The 13,112-nt window shown below is 47.2% G+C and overlaps 1 protein-coding gene across 2 annotated transcripts in view; it reads right to left on the reverse strand.

Moving 5' to 3' along the window:
* The window catches only part of SLC4A11 (solute carrier family 4 member 11), a 253,703-nt gene that overhangs the window by 80,047 nt on the left and 160,544 nt on the right, over positions 1 to 13,112 (reverse strand). For both annotated transcript variants that reach the window (XM_040335512.1, XM_040335511.1), the window contains exon 8: positions 9,983 to 10,186. In XM_040335512.1, coding sequence (XP_040191446.1) covers positions 9,983 to 10,186 — 204 coding nt within the window. The remainder of the gene's footprint in view (positions 1 to 9,982; positions 10,187 to 13,112) is intronic.

Consider the following 13,112-nt stretch of genomic DNA (forward strand, 5'->3'; position numbering starts at 1 on the left):
GTGGAAAGCTTTTGCGAGCGCGCTCCCGTGATACATCGGCGGGCATAGCCGCTGACTGCATCACTCAGCCCCGCCCCCCTGGTGTGGCGCGTCATCCGCTGTGATTGGAAGCAGCGCCAGCCAATGGCTGCGCTGCTATCAATCCGTCCAGCCTAGCCAATCAACGGCCAGGCTGGGAACCGAAGAGGATCACGTGGACGCACGCGGGACTTGAGCAGTCAGGTAAGTAAAACGGGGGTTCGGTACCGTCGGATGTTTTTTCACCTTAAGACCCCATTCACACCTAAGCGACAAAACGCCCGACGCGGGACGCTTCTGTCGCTAGAGGGGAGAATTCCCATTGCCGTCTATGGAGATGGTTCACATCTCATAGACGCGCAACGCCTGTCGCCTGAAAAAAAGTCCCGGACCCTTTTTTTCACGCGACAGGCGCGTTTTCCCATAGACAGCAATGGGAATACTTTAGAAAAAAAAAAAAAAAAATGAAACATTTGTAATCGCGGCAAATCTGCCGCTACACGCGGACGCGGCTGTCGCTTAGGTGTGAATGCAGCCTAATGCATAGGATGCATTAAGGTGAAAAAACATTTACCTTTACAACCCCTTTAAGGGTCTCACTCTGCAGATGCTGGCAGGGAACAGGCTTTCCTATTCCGGCTGTGGCCGCTTTTGAAAGGAAAAAAAAATTGAAACTTGTTTTGATGCAACTAGAATGTATTTAGCAGATTTAAGCTGCATAAATCACACTGGATTCATTTGTCCGCCTTTAAGTGGAACTTTGCGCTTACGGTTACCTAGTTATAGCAGGTACTTGCTCCCACAGTCCAGCAGAAGTCACCCAACCCACCCCCGCCCCACCCCACACGCCCTCCTCCTGGGAAGGCTGCGGGACAATTCACAAGGTACAGAGTGGCACGCACATGCACAGTGGGAAGCCGCCTGTGACGCCGCAAAGGAGTCACAGCCGGCTTCCCTTAGTAAACATGCCGAAGATTGCACCCGAAGATTGGTGAAGAACCGGGCCCACATGAGGACAGCTCTGGATACTTGGACAGGCAAGTGTCCTTTTTGGAAACATCAGCAGTTAGAGTATTTTTTTTTTTTATTAGGACTAAAGACCAGTTGATGTCTATGTGAATGATATTATAAAGATATATACACACAAAATTGTAGGCACTCGATGGAAAAATGCTGCAGAGTGAATTTTTAATTTGGTATTTTTAAATCAATTAACAACCATTGGGTATGTTCACACTTTGTCTTCAGGATGGCATCAATTCTCCTAGGTGTATTTGCAAACAGTTGTAGGATTTTGCAGGCATAGGGTCCAGTGCATGATTAACCAATTAGTACCAATTCACACTATGTGCAGTGACAAACGTTTAACCGCATGGCAAACCGTCTTTCACTGCAGGTAACAATCGTCCCATTCACACTGCAACATTCAAATGCAGACATGCTCCATTTTATCGCAGTGCACCGGCCTGAATTGCACTGCAATGTCAAGCAGCGCAGCACCCGACATTGAAGTACATGAAAGTGGTTGTAAACCCTCGGGGACAAGTTGCACCTACAGGTAAGCCTAGATTAAGCACAGTCTCGGAGATATTAGAAATTTCCCCGAGCTACGACTTCAACGGCACATGCACCGCCTTGAAAGGGCATGCTGTGCCGTTTCAAGCCGGGGTCATGCCCTGAAAAGCGGCTCCCGCTGGTACAAAATAAAAATCATGTACCACACTGGTCCCTAGTCAGCCGGCAAGGCAGAGCAGCGCAAGTGCTAATAATCAGCAAGAGAACATGTAGGTAGGGAAGTCCACCCTACTCTGCTGAGGACACAGCTGACAACGGCTGTGAAATGAATAGGGAGTGATGTCACCCATAGACTTACTATGGGTCTTCCATTGTCGGCTGTGTCCTCTGCAACTGCCTCCACAGCGAAGATGCAGCTGACAGCTCAGCGTGGGATCGAGTCGAATCGGCTTCGAAAAAGGTACGTATACAAATTTATTCTTTACAGGGTTAGTGTTAGATTGTGGAGGTCTGTAGATTTAGAGATTTTAGTGTTAGACCCCATGCACACTATTAGATTTTCTGTAGATTTTTGTCTTCAGATTTACCAAATCAAAATTAAAATCAAACAGAATCAGCTGTGTAGGAGGAATGAAACTGGGTGAGGAAAAGCCATGCTCTGCTACAAGCTGAGGTTTCTGAAGGCAGTTCAAGGTCAAAAATACAAAAAAGGTAAAACAAAGCCACCTAAATCAAAACATTGGAAACACTGTGCATAAGACACAGGGTGGTCTTACTGTATCAAGACCTCTCAGAGACAGAAATGCCAATGAAGAAAGGTGTTCTCAGAGGTGTTGTCCAAATCCTTTGCCAAAGCACAAAGAAACAGGCAACAAAACACTAAGGACTGAAAAGGGTCCGCTTGGCCAAGGAAACTTAGTGCAGCAGTTAAAAGACAGATCCTGCGCACTTTCCTTTTTAATTGGAAGATGTCTCGTTGCACCATCAGATCAGATTTGGCAGAAACCATCAGGACCCTGGTACAACCATGAACACTCGGGAGAAGTCTTCCATAAAGACCACTTCCATGAAGTGGTCTTCATGGAAGACGTACCTGCTAAAAAGCCATACCTTCGACATGGAAAAGAAACTGGTGGGTATAAAAACAGTAGCAGGTGGTCTGGAATGATGAACCCAAACATGCAATATCTGGCTGTCACTGAAGGCAGCCTGGGTGAAGGCCCGTAGCCTGGAACAGTACAAGGGCGAAGGCCCGTAGCCTGGAACAGTACAAGGGCGAAGGCCCGTAGCCTGGAACAGTACAAGGGCGAAGGCCCGTAGCCTGGAACAGTACAAGGGCGAAGGCCCGTAGCCTGGAACAGTACAAGGGCGAAGGCCCGTAGCCTGGAACAGTACAGGGGCGAAGGCCCGTAGCCTGGAACAGTACAGGGGCGAAGGCCCGTAGCCTGGAACAGTACAGGGGCGAAGGCCCGTAGCCTGGAACAGTACAGGGGCGAAGGCCCGTAGCCTGGAACAGTACAGGGGCGAAGGCCCGTAGCCTGGAACAGTACAGGGGCGAAGGCCCGTAGCCTGGAACAGTACAGGGGCGAAGGCCCGTAGCCTGGAACAGTACAGGGGCGAAGGCCCGTAGCCTGGAACAGTACAGGGGCGAAGGCCCGTAGCCTGGAACAGTACAGGGGCGAAGGCCCGTAGCCTGGAACAGTACAAGGGCGAAGGCCCGTAGCCTGGAACAGTACAAGGGTGAAGGCCCGTAGCCTGGAACAGTACAAGGGTGAAAGCCCGTAGCCTGGAACAGTACAAGGGTGAAGGCCCGTAGCCTGGAACAGTACAAGGGTGAAGGCCCGTAGCCTGGAACAGTACAAGGGTGAAGGCCCGTAGCCTGGAACAGTACAAGGGTGAAGGCCCGTAGCCTGGAACAGTACAAGGGTGAAGGCCCGTAGCCTGGTACAGTACAAGGGTGAAGGCCCGTAGCCTGGTACAGTACAAGGGTGAAGGCCCGTAGCCTGGTACAGTACAAGGATGAAGGCCCGTAGCCTGGTACAGTACAAGGGTGAAGGCCCGTAGCCTGGTACAGTACAAGGGTGAAGGCCCGTAGCCTGGTACAGTACAAGGGTGAAGGCCCGTAGCCTGGTACAGTACAAGGGTGAAGGCCCGTAGCCTGGTACAGTACAAGGGTGAAGGCCCATAGCCTGGTACAGTACAAGGGTGAAGGCCCGTAGCCTGGTACAGTACAAGGGTGAAGGCCCGTAGCCTGGTACAAGGTCGACAGCCTGTAGCCTGGTACAAGGGTGAGTGTCTACAGGCAAAAGTGAAGCATGGAGGAGGTTCGTTGTAGGTTTAGGCCTGATCTTCTGCACTTGTAATTGTGAATTTGGTCAGAATTAATGGTCTCCTTAATGTTGAAAAGTCCAGGCAGTTGGCAGCACAGTGGCTAAGTGGTTAGCACTTTTGCGTAGCAGCACTACGGTCTCAACCATGGCACTACCTGCCTGGGGTTTGCATGTCCTTCCTGCGCGGGTTTCCTCTGGGTACTCTAGGGCTGCCACCTCGTCCCTTTAAACCCGTACACATGAATTACACAGGTTCTGAGGCCAATGTAATGCAGATAAGGCACCAATTGGGTTTAATTACCAACTTAATCAGCCACAGAACCTGTATAATATGTGTTTGGGTTGAACGTCATGAGATGGCAACCCTAGGGTACTCCGGTATGTTAATTGGCTTCGGTCTAAATTGGCCCTAGTATGCCTATGTATGGATGGGAGTTAAGGACCTTAGATTGTAAGCTCCCTTAACAGGCAGATACCATCAGGGAGGCATCCTACCAGTCCCAAATTAATTGCCAAGCAGAGCACTGACCTAAAGCGAACAGTTAAAGTCATAAAAAGCCATCTTCAGTGTAAAGAAGGACATGGAGTCCTGGAAGAGTTGGTATGGCCCCCACAGAGCCCTGGTCTCAACGTCATTGAGTCTATCTGGTACTAAGGAACATCTGTGGTCAGTACCGAAAGATATTTTGAACATATTTCTCAAGTTCCTAAAATTTTACAAGTGTACCTAGGCGAAGCGATGCAGCTTTAAGTGCAAAGGGTGGACACACCAAATATTGATTCAATTTGGATTATATTCCATTTATTGGTTGTAGGTTAACTGATACAGAAGGAAAGCATCCTTAGCTAAAAAGGAGATACATCTGGTTTCATCATATATCTACACACGCACACCTGGACAGCATGTTTCTGGGTATGCCATAACACATGCAGCATGAAATGAATGATTACATCACATTAAAACATCACCATCATTTGGCCATGATGACATTTCAGACAATGATGTCACTAGTTTCTGTACCAGCAATGTCACAAAGCTGAAGCAGTTAGCGCAATGAAACGGGTAGGAGCTTGAGACAGAACAAGGTGTTGTGTAGCATTGCACGGCTCGTCCATCACTAGCGCTGAGGGCTGGCTGGTCTGTACAAAACAGGAAGTAAATATATTCTCTATTATCTACAATCATCGTTGGAGACTTCCTTCCTACAGCGCGGCTCGCCAAGTGCAGCAGAGGAACTGGCAGGTTATAACAAGACTTACTGACGCTTCCCAAGGGCGATGAGCGATCCAATCACATCTGGCTGAGAGTCAGTCTTTGATACAGAACATTTCAGGTTCAACAGTATTAGGAGAGGTTGCTGGAGAGCGGCCCTTGTTTTATTAGGTGTTAGGGAAACACAAACTGGCTTAGATGTAAAACTAATCACGTGCTTTAACATGTTAACGTTATTCCCAAAGTCATTTTCAACATATTTAAATCTGCAGCTTTTATTAAAATAATCCCAGACATAGGAGGTCCTTGTTCGGGCATTTTTGGTGTAGCGTACTCCTGAACCCTGCATTCTGTACGTAGTGCAATCCTGGACTCCGCACATAGCGCACCCCATAACCCTGCATTCTGTACGTAGCGCAATCCTGAACCCTGCATTCTGTACATAATGCAATCCTGGACTCTGCATGTAGCACACCCCTGAACCCTGCATTCTGTACATAGTGCAATCCTGGACTACACACGTAGCGCACCCCATAACCCTGCATTCTGTACGTAGCGCAATCCTGAACCCTGCATTCTGTACATAATGCAATCCTGGACTCTGCATGTAGCACACCCCTGAACCCTGCATTCTGTACATAGTGCAATCCTGGACTACACACGTAGCGCACCCCATAACCCTGCATTCTGTACGTAGCGCAATCCTGAACCCTGCATTCTGTACATAATGCAATCCTGGACTCTGCACGTAGCACACCCCTGAACCCTGCATTCTGTACATAGTGCAATCCTGGACTCTGCACGTAGCACACCCCTGAACCCTGCATTCTCTACACAGCGCACCCCTAAACCCTGCACCCTGTATGCAGTGCACCCCTGTACGCAGCGCACCCCTGTACTCTGATAATACCAGCACTTTGAGGGCAACCATATTGCAGTCCGCAATAAAATGGTGTTTGATACCCCTGGTCTAGCCTATCCCCTTGCCATCATTCTCCCCTAAGTTTTCCTTCTGCTGCTTCCTAGGATACAGATGTCAGATATGCTGGAAGGCATTACCTTCTAGTATGCTTACGTGAACGTAAGATCTCAGAGTTCTGTAGCCACGACTTTGGAGGTTGGGAGGGCAACTGCAAGAACCAAGAAGAGATGGCTGGCTCACAGTGGTGTTAATAAAGATGGCGGCGTGGAACACGATCTGGAGTAGTAGAGCTGGGTGCCATAATTGGACAACTCTGGATCCCTTGGACTTGTAAATATATTATTACAGCATAAAAAGAACACCAAAAAAGGCAAGTGTGTGGGAGTGGGGCTATTTTAATGGGAGGCCGAAGTTCTTCTTTTACTCCTGAAAACACCATTAGTGGTCTCTGGGCTTCAATACTTTCTGATTGAGTGACCCAGAACTAAAAAGGTAGCAAGTGGAAGCCAGAACTGATATCCATACTTGTCCCAGATCCAGGATTCTGAGCGTTCATCTGTATTACAGCCAGATAAGTAGCATTTTCATTTTCAGAAGTAGATCAGCAGTGACTCCATCTATATGTCTCTCATGATGTCCTTTAGTGTATATTTTAAGCCAAGCCTTTTTTACTTTTTTTTTAGCTTTGGATAGCAGAGAGAATTGTTAAAACTCCCATCTGCTTTTTTTGTATGCCCGTGTTATTGGGGGAGATTTGACTTCACTTCCTGTCTCAGAGCCACAACAGGAAGGGAGGGGGAAATCTCTCAAAGTGCTCCAGGTTACTGCACTTCACAACTTCTCTTTCCAAAGTGTTACTGAATAAGCTTAAGAGAACAGCATTATACCAGTATAGACAAGCAGATAGAGAAATGTAATATATTAACAGAACGTGGAAGTCTCTATTGCTGAATGTACCCCCAGTATTTCTACTATGCGGCTGCATCAGTATTTAAACTCTGGGGTACAGTTTTTTTGTTTTTTTTAGCATTACAGCTGACAAACACTTCCTGCCCCTGAGGAACCCACCAGCCAGCCCCCTGTAGCTAGCAAGGATGGCCAGACCACGGTTCTCAGACACAGACCAGCAGACAGAAGAGGGAGCTGTGGCAGACCTGCCTGGGAGGCCCGGTGGTTGGGAACAGTAGTAAATCCTCCAGAAGGAGATGAAAAGAACAGAAAGAAAAAAAAAATAGCACTCACATAAACCAGCCAAATCACTAAATAAATACAGGCAAAAAGATATCACAAAAACAGCAGCAAAATAATAATAATAAAAAAAAAAAATAGGCCCTCCGATTTCTTTTGGACCATTTGTTGCCATTTTCTATCCCCTCAACAAGAGCCAAGGTTTACAGATCTTGCACTGTGGTATGCGAAGAAGCCGAAAACCACTGCACACAATCTGGATCAGCCATTCTCAAGCCACGGTTCCTCTAAAGCAGGGGTAGGCAAACTGGAGCCCTCCAGCTGTTGCAGAACTACAAGTCCCATCATGCCTCTGGGAGTAATTGTAACTGCCAGCCTTGCAATACCTCATGGAAAATGTAGTTCCACAACAGCAGGAGGGTTGCCTACCCCTGCTCTAGAGGTTGCTAGGCGTCCTTGAGCTGAAGTTGATTGACTTCCCATCTGATGGTGCATAGTTAAAGGCCCAACACCATATGGCAGAGTCAGCTGAATGACACCAATGATCTTTTCTAGCCATCTGTAAGGATGGGCGGGGGGGGGGGGGGGCATTGTTCCCACTGGCCACCAATGTAAGGAGCATTCTTCTCACTGATCACCAATGTAAGGAGCATTCTTCCCACTGATCACCAATGTAAGGAACATTCTTCTCACTGATCACCAATGTAAGGAGCATTCTTCCCACTGATCACCAATGTAAGGAACATTCTTCCCACTGACCACCAATGTAAGGGGCATTCTTCCCACTGATCACCAATGTAAGGGACATTCTTCTCACTGATCACCAATGTAAGGGACATTCTTCCCACTGATCACCAATGTAAGGAGCATTCTTCTCACTGATCACCAATGTAAGGAACATTCTTCCCACTGATCACCAATGTAAGGGACATTCTTCCCACTGATCACCAATGTAAGGAGCATTCTTCTCACTGATCACCAATGTAGGGAACATTCTTCCCACTGATCACCAATGTAAGGAGCATTCTTCCCACTGATCACCAATGTAAGGAGCATTCTTCTCACTGATCACCAATGTAAGGAACATTCTTCCCACTGATCACCAATGTAAGGGACATTCTTCCCACTGATCACCAATGTAAGGAGCATTCTTCCCACTGATCACCAATGTAAGGAGCATTCTTCCCACTGATCACCAATGTAAGGAGCATTCGTCCCACTGGCCAACAATGCAAGTAACATTCTTCCCACTGGCCACCAATGTAAGGAGCGTTTTTCCCACTGGCCACCAATGTAAGGAGCATTCTTCTCACTGGCCACCAATGCAAGGAGCGTTCTTCCCACTGACCACCAATGCAAGGAACATTCTTCCCACTGGCCACCAATGCAAGGAGCGTTCTTCCCACTGACCACCAATGCAAGGAACATTCTTCCCACTGGCCACCAATGTAAGGAGCATTCTTCCGACTGACCACCAATACAAGGAACATTCTTCCCACTGGCCACCAATGTAAGGAGCATTCTTCCCACTGACCACCAATGTAAGGGGCATTCTTCCCACTGATCACCAATGTAAGGGACATTCTTCCCACTGGCCACCAATGCAAGGATCATTTTTCCCACTGGTCACCAATGTAAGGAGCATTCTTCCCAATGGCCACCAATGTAAGGAACATTCTTCCCACTGATCACCAATGTAAGGAGCGTTCTTCCCACTGACCACCAATGCAAGGAACATTCTTCCCACTGGCCACCAATGTAAGGAGCATTCTTCCCACTGACCACCAATGTAAGGAGCATTCTTCCCACTGGCCACCAATGCAAGGATCATTTTTCCCACTGGCCACCAATGCAAGGATCTTTCTTCCCACTGGCCACCAATGCAAGGAGCGTTCTTCCCACTGGCCACCAATGCAAGGAGCATTCTTCCCACTGGCCACCAATGCAAGGATCATTTTTCCCACTGGCCACCAATGCAAGGATCTTTCTTCCCACTGGCCACCAATGCAAGGAGCGTTCTTCCCACTGGCCACCAATGCAAGGAGCATTCTTCCCACTGGCCACCAATGCAAGGATCATTTTTCCCACTGGCCACCAATGCAAGGATCTTTCTTCCCACTGGCCACCAATGTAAGGAGCGTTCTTCCCACTGGCCACCAATGTAAGGAGCGTTCTTCCCACTGGCCACCAATGTAAGGAACATTCTTCCCACTGGCCATCAACGTAAGGAGCATTCTACCCAATGGCCATCATGGCAAGGAACATTCTTCCAACTGGCCACCAATGGAATGAGCCTTCCCACCTGGCAGAATACAATGATTACTGCTAGCGGTTATATCCACTGGCAGCAAATCGCATGCAGAAAAAAAATCTGTCAAGCTGTTTGTACCCAATTCGATGGATGGATCGACTTGGGCACACCCAGCCTGCCCACATATGGATCAAAATTTGTCTAGTCCCTGCGGAACCAGCCGAATTTCAATATATGAATATGTCACATTTGGGTGGGGTAACCCTTTAAATGCATAATGGCATGAAAACCAAAGTAATACATAATGGGGGCCTTTTGTAAACGCTGGTCTTTTCTAAGGGGTACACACTGTATTGCAGTTGACACTTTCTAGGCATTAGGCAGATCTACCATCCCTTCCTGTTTCTGTGCATCACGGAGGCAGGAAGTGAAGGGAAATCTCCCAAGTGGGGACACAGACAGCAACAGAGGTTCTAACTATTTTGCACTTTAGCTGAAAATAAGCTTTTTTATCTGGAGATGCGACAAAGCTTGCCGACACTTACCTTTAATGGTTTGTGGCTGTGGACTTTATGGCCATCGTTTACTGATGAATGTCTGTTCACTACAGTCAAGAGGTGCCTCTGGTGGACCAACGCCTCCTTAAACTCCTCTTCGGTTTTGGTTTCTAAGAGCTTCTGCCTGAAGGCGATGTCTGAAAACATTGTGGCAAACGTCCGCCCAACTTCTGTCGCAGTTTTGGTACTTTTCTGAGCAAGAAGAAACAGTATGAGGGAAGAAGATCCGGAGAGCACAATACACAAACAGCGGGTATAACGGCACCTATCTGTACAGAATTCCTTCACTGACAATAGTTACAATCAATTAGATCAATTAATTGGTGTTGAACAAATGACACAAAATTTACATTGTGTATTCATTCTCAAGATCTAAAATTGGGGTCTCCAAGATTCCTAACCAAAGGGCTGGTTTACCGTTATGCAAACTTTAAGGGGGCCGAACAGTGGCCAGTGGGAGTAGCAAATGTCCTGGCCTGGAAGTTTGTGGGAGGGAGAGTGTGCCACCATTGGTGCCAGTGGGAGGGAGAGTGTGCCACCATTGGTGCCAGTGGGAGGGAGAGTGTGCCACCATTGGTGCCAGTGGGAGGGAGAGTGTGCCACCATTTGTGCCAGTGGGAGGGAGAGTGTGCCACCATTGGTGCCAGTGGGAGGGAGAGTGTGCCACCATTGGTGCCAGTGGGAGGGAGAGTGTGCCATCATTGGTGCCAGTGGGAGGGAGAGTGTGCCACCATTGGTGCCAGTGAGAGGGAGCGTGTCCCATTATGGAAGTCGGTGAAAGGAATAGTGCCCCATCATTGGTTTCAGTGGCCGGAATTATGCCCTATTGTTGGTTTCAGTGGCAGGAATTATGCCCCTTTGTTGGTGTCTGTGGGAGGAATAGTTCCCCAAGGGCCAGAAAAGACAAAGGGCCACATTTGGCCCCGGGCTTGAGTTTGGAGTTCACTGACAAATTAAAGACGTTGGAGGATCTTTCCACTGTAATAAAAATAAATAATCTGCAACCAGGACTGACCAGCCCCAAATATGTAACCCAAGCGGACCTTTTGCTAAAAGTCTAATGCCACGTACACATGATTGGATTTTCTGTCAGAAAAACCTTGGATGCTTTTTCCGACGGAATTCCACTCAAGCTTGGCTTGCATACACACAGTGACACAAAAGTTCTCTGAACTTTCGTCCGTCAAGAATGCGGTGATGTACAACACTACGGGGAGCTGAGAAAATGAAGTTCAATTCTTCCGAGCATGCATCGAATTGTTTGCGAGCATGCTTCGGAATTGCTACAGACGATCTGATTTTCCATCTGAAAATTTGAGAAACAGCTCTCAATCTTTTGTTGGCAAAAATTCCGACAGCAAAAGACCGATGGAGCATACACACGGCCGGAATTTTCATGCAAAAGCTCACATCGGACTTTTTCTGTTGGAATTTCCGTTCGTGTGTACAAGACAACCTAAAAATGCTATTGCAGGACCTACAGGTAACTCTTTGTATGGTTGGTGTCAAAGTGGATCTTATGCCGCGTACACACGATAGTCTTTCGGCATGAAAAAAACCATCGTTTTTCAGCACGTCCAAAAAAACGAAGTTTTTCCAACTTCACCATTAAAAACGATGTTGCCCACACACCGTCGTTTTTGAAAAATGATGAACAAGGCGCGGTGACGTACAACACGTACGACGGCACTCTAAAGGGGAAGTTCTATTCGCCTTTGGGCTGCTTTTAGCGGATTCCTTGTGATCAGCTTGTAGCAGAGCATGGCTTTTCCTCACCCAGTTTCATTCCTCCTACACAGCTGATTCTGTTTGATTTTAAAGGATAAGTCAACCCTGATACCGCGTACACACGATCATTTTTCAGCATGAAACGATCATTAAAAACAATGTTGCCCACACCATCGTTTTTAAAAAATGATCTAGCAAAGCGCAGTGACGTACAACACGTACGACGGCACTATAAAGGGGAAGTTCCATTCGCCTTTGGGCTGCTTTAGCTGATTCAGTGTTAGTAAAAGACGATTCGCGCTTTTCTGTCTGTTACAGCGTGATGAATGTGCCATCTCCATTATGAATGGTAGTTTTACCTGAACGAGCGCTTCCCGTCCCATAACTTGCTCCTGGGCATGCGCGGGTTTAAAACGTCGTTTTTGCCAACACACGATCATTTTTTACAACACGAAAAACTAAATTTTTCAAAACGACGATAAAAAAAATGCAGCATGTTCGAATTTTTTTTTTGTCGTTTTTCAGAAGCCGAAAAACGATGTGAAGCCCACACATGATCATTTAACCAGCATAGAAAGAGCCAGGAAAAATATTCCAATGTCCAAAAAGACCATTTAAGGAAGACTAGTTTGCCATTCCACATAGTTAATCTGGTTAAAAAAAGACATAAGGCCATCCAGTTCAACCCAACATATAGCATCAAAGAGAGTTGTTTGGCCATGGTTACAGTAAACATATCGGGGGCGAAACAAAGACAGCAAATTTAAAATGAAGCATGGTGGTGGAAAGGTTATGAAAAAAGGGGTTTCTTTGCCGGTTCAGGGCCAGTACAGCTTACAGCCATCGACCCAACTGTAAATTCTGCTTGATAAGAACGTGAGGCCAGCTGTCCAAAAGTTGGAAGTTAAACCTTGAATCCTGAATCTTCCAAACCAAACAAGCAAATTAAATGCCTCAAAATGGCGAAATAGAGAGCTATGGACTGGCATAGTCAAAGCCCCTGAAATGAGTCCCATGTCGTAGGGGGATTTGAAAGTGGAAGGAAACCCACAAGCATCATGCAACTGAAGGAAGTTTGCACATCGGAATGGATACAAATGTCACTGAGTCACTGTCAGGGATTTGTGGACAGTTTTGCAAATTTCTACTAAAGGGGGAAATACCAGTGAGAAGGAGAGTTCCCCTTATTGAATAGGCAATATGGAAATCGAATATCTCCAAAAGGTGTTGGAAGGAGTTGAGACCCAGAGTGCTTTACGTACAACCTTGAGTCATACACACTGCCGGGGCCTATAGGATATGCATCAACAGAAACAGCAGTACATATGTGACCGTTTCTGTTTAAGCCGGCCGTAGGGAAATGATCTACTACGCCACGAAGAGAAGCGTT

The sequence above is a fragment of the Rana temporaria genome, chromosome 1, assembly GCF_905171775.1.
Source record: "Rana temporaria chromosome 1, aRanTem1.1, whole genome shotgun sequence".
Lineage (NCBI taxonomy): Eukaryota > Metazoa > Chordata > Amphibia > Anura > Ranidae > Rana > Rana temporaria.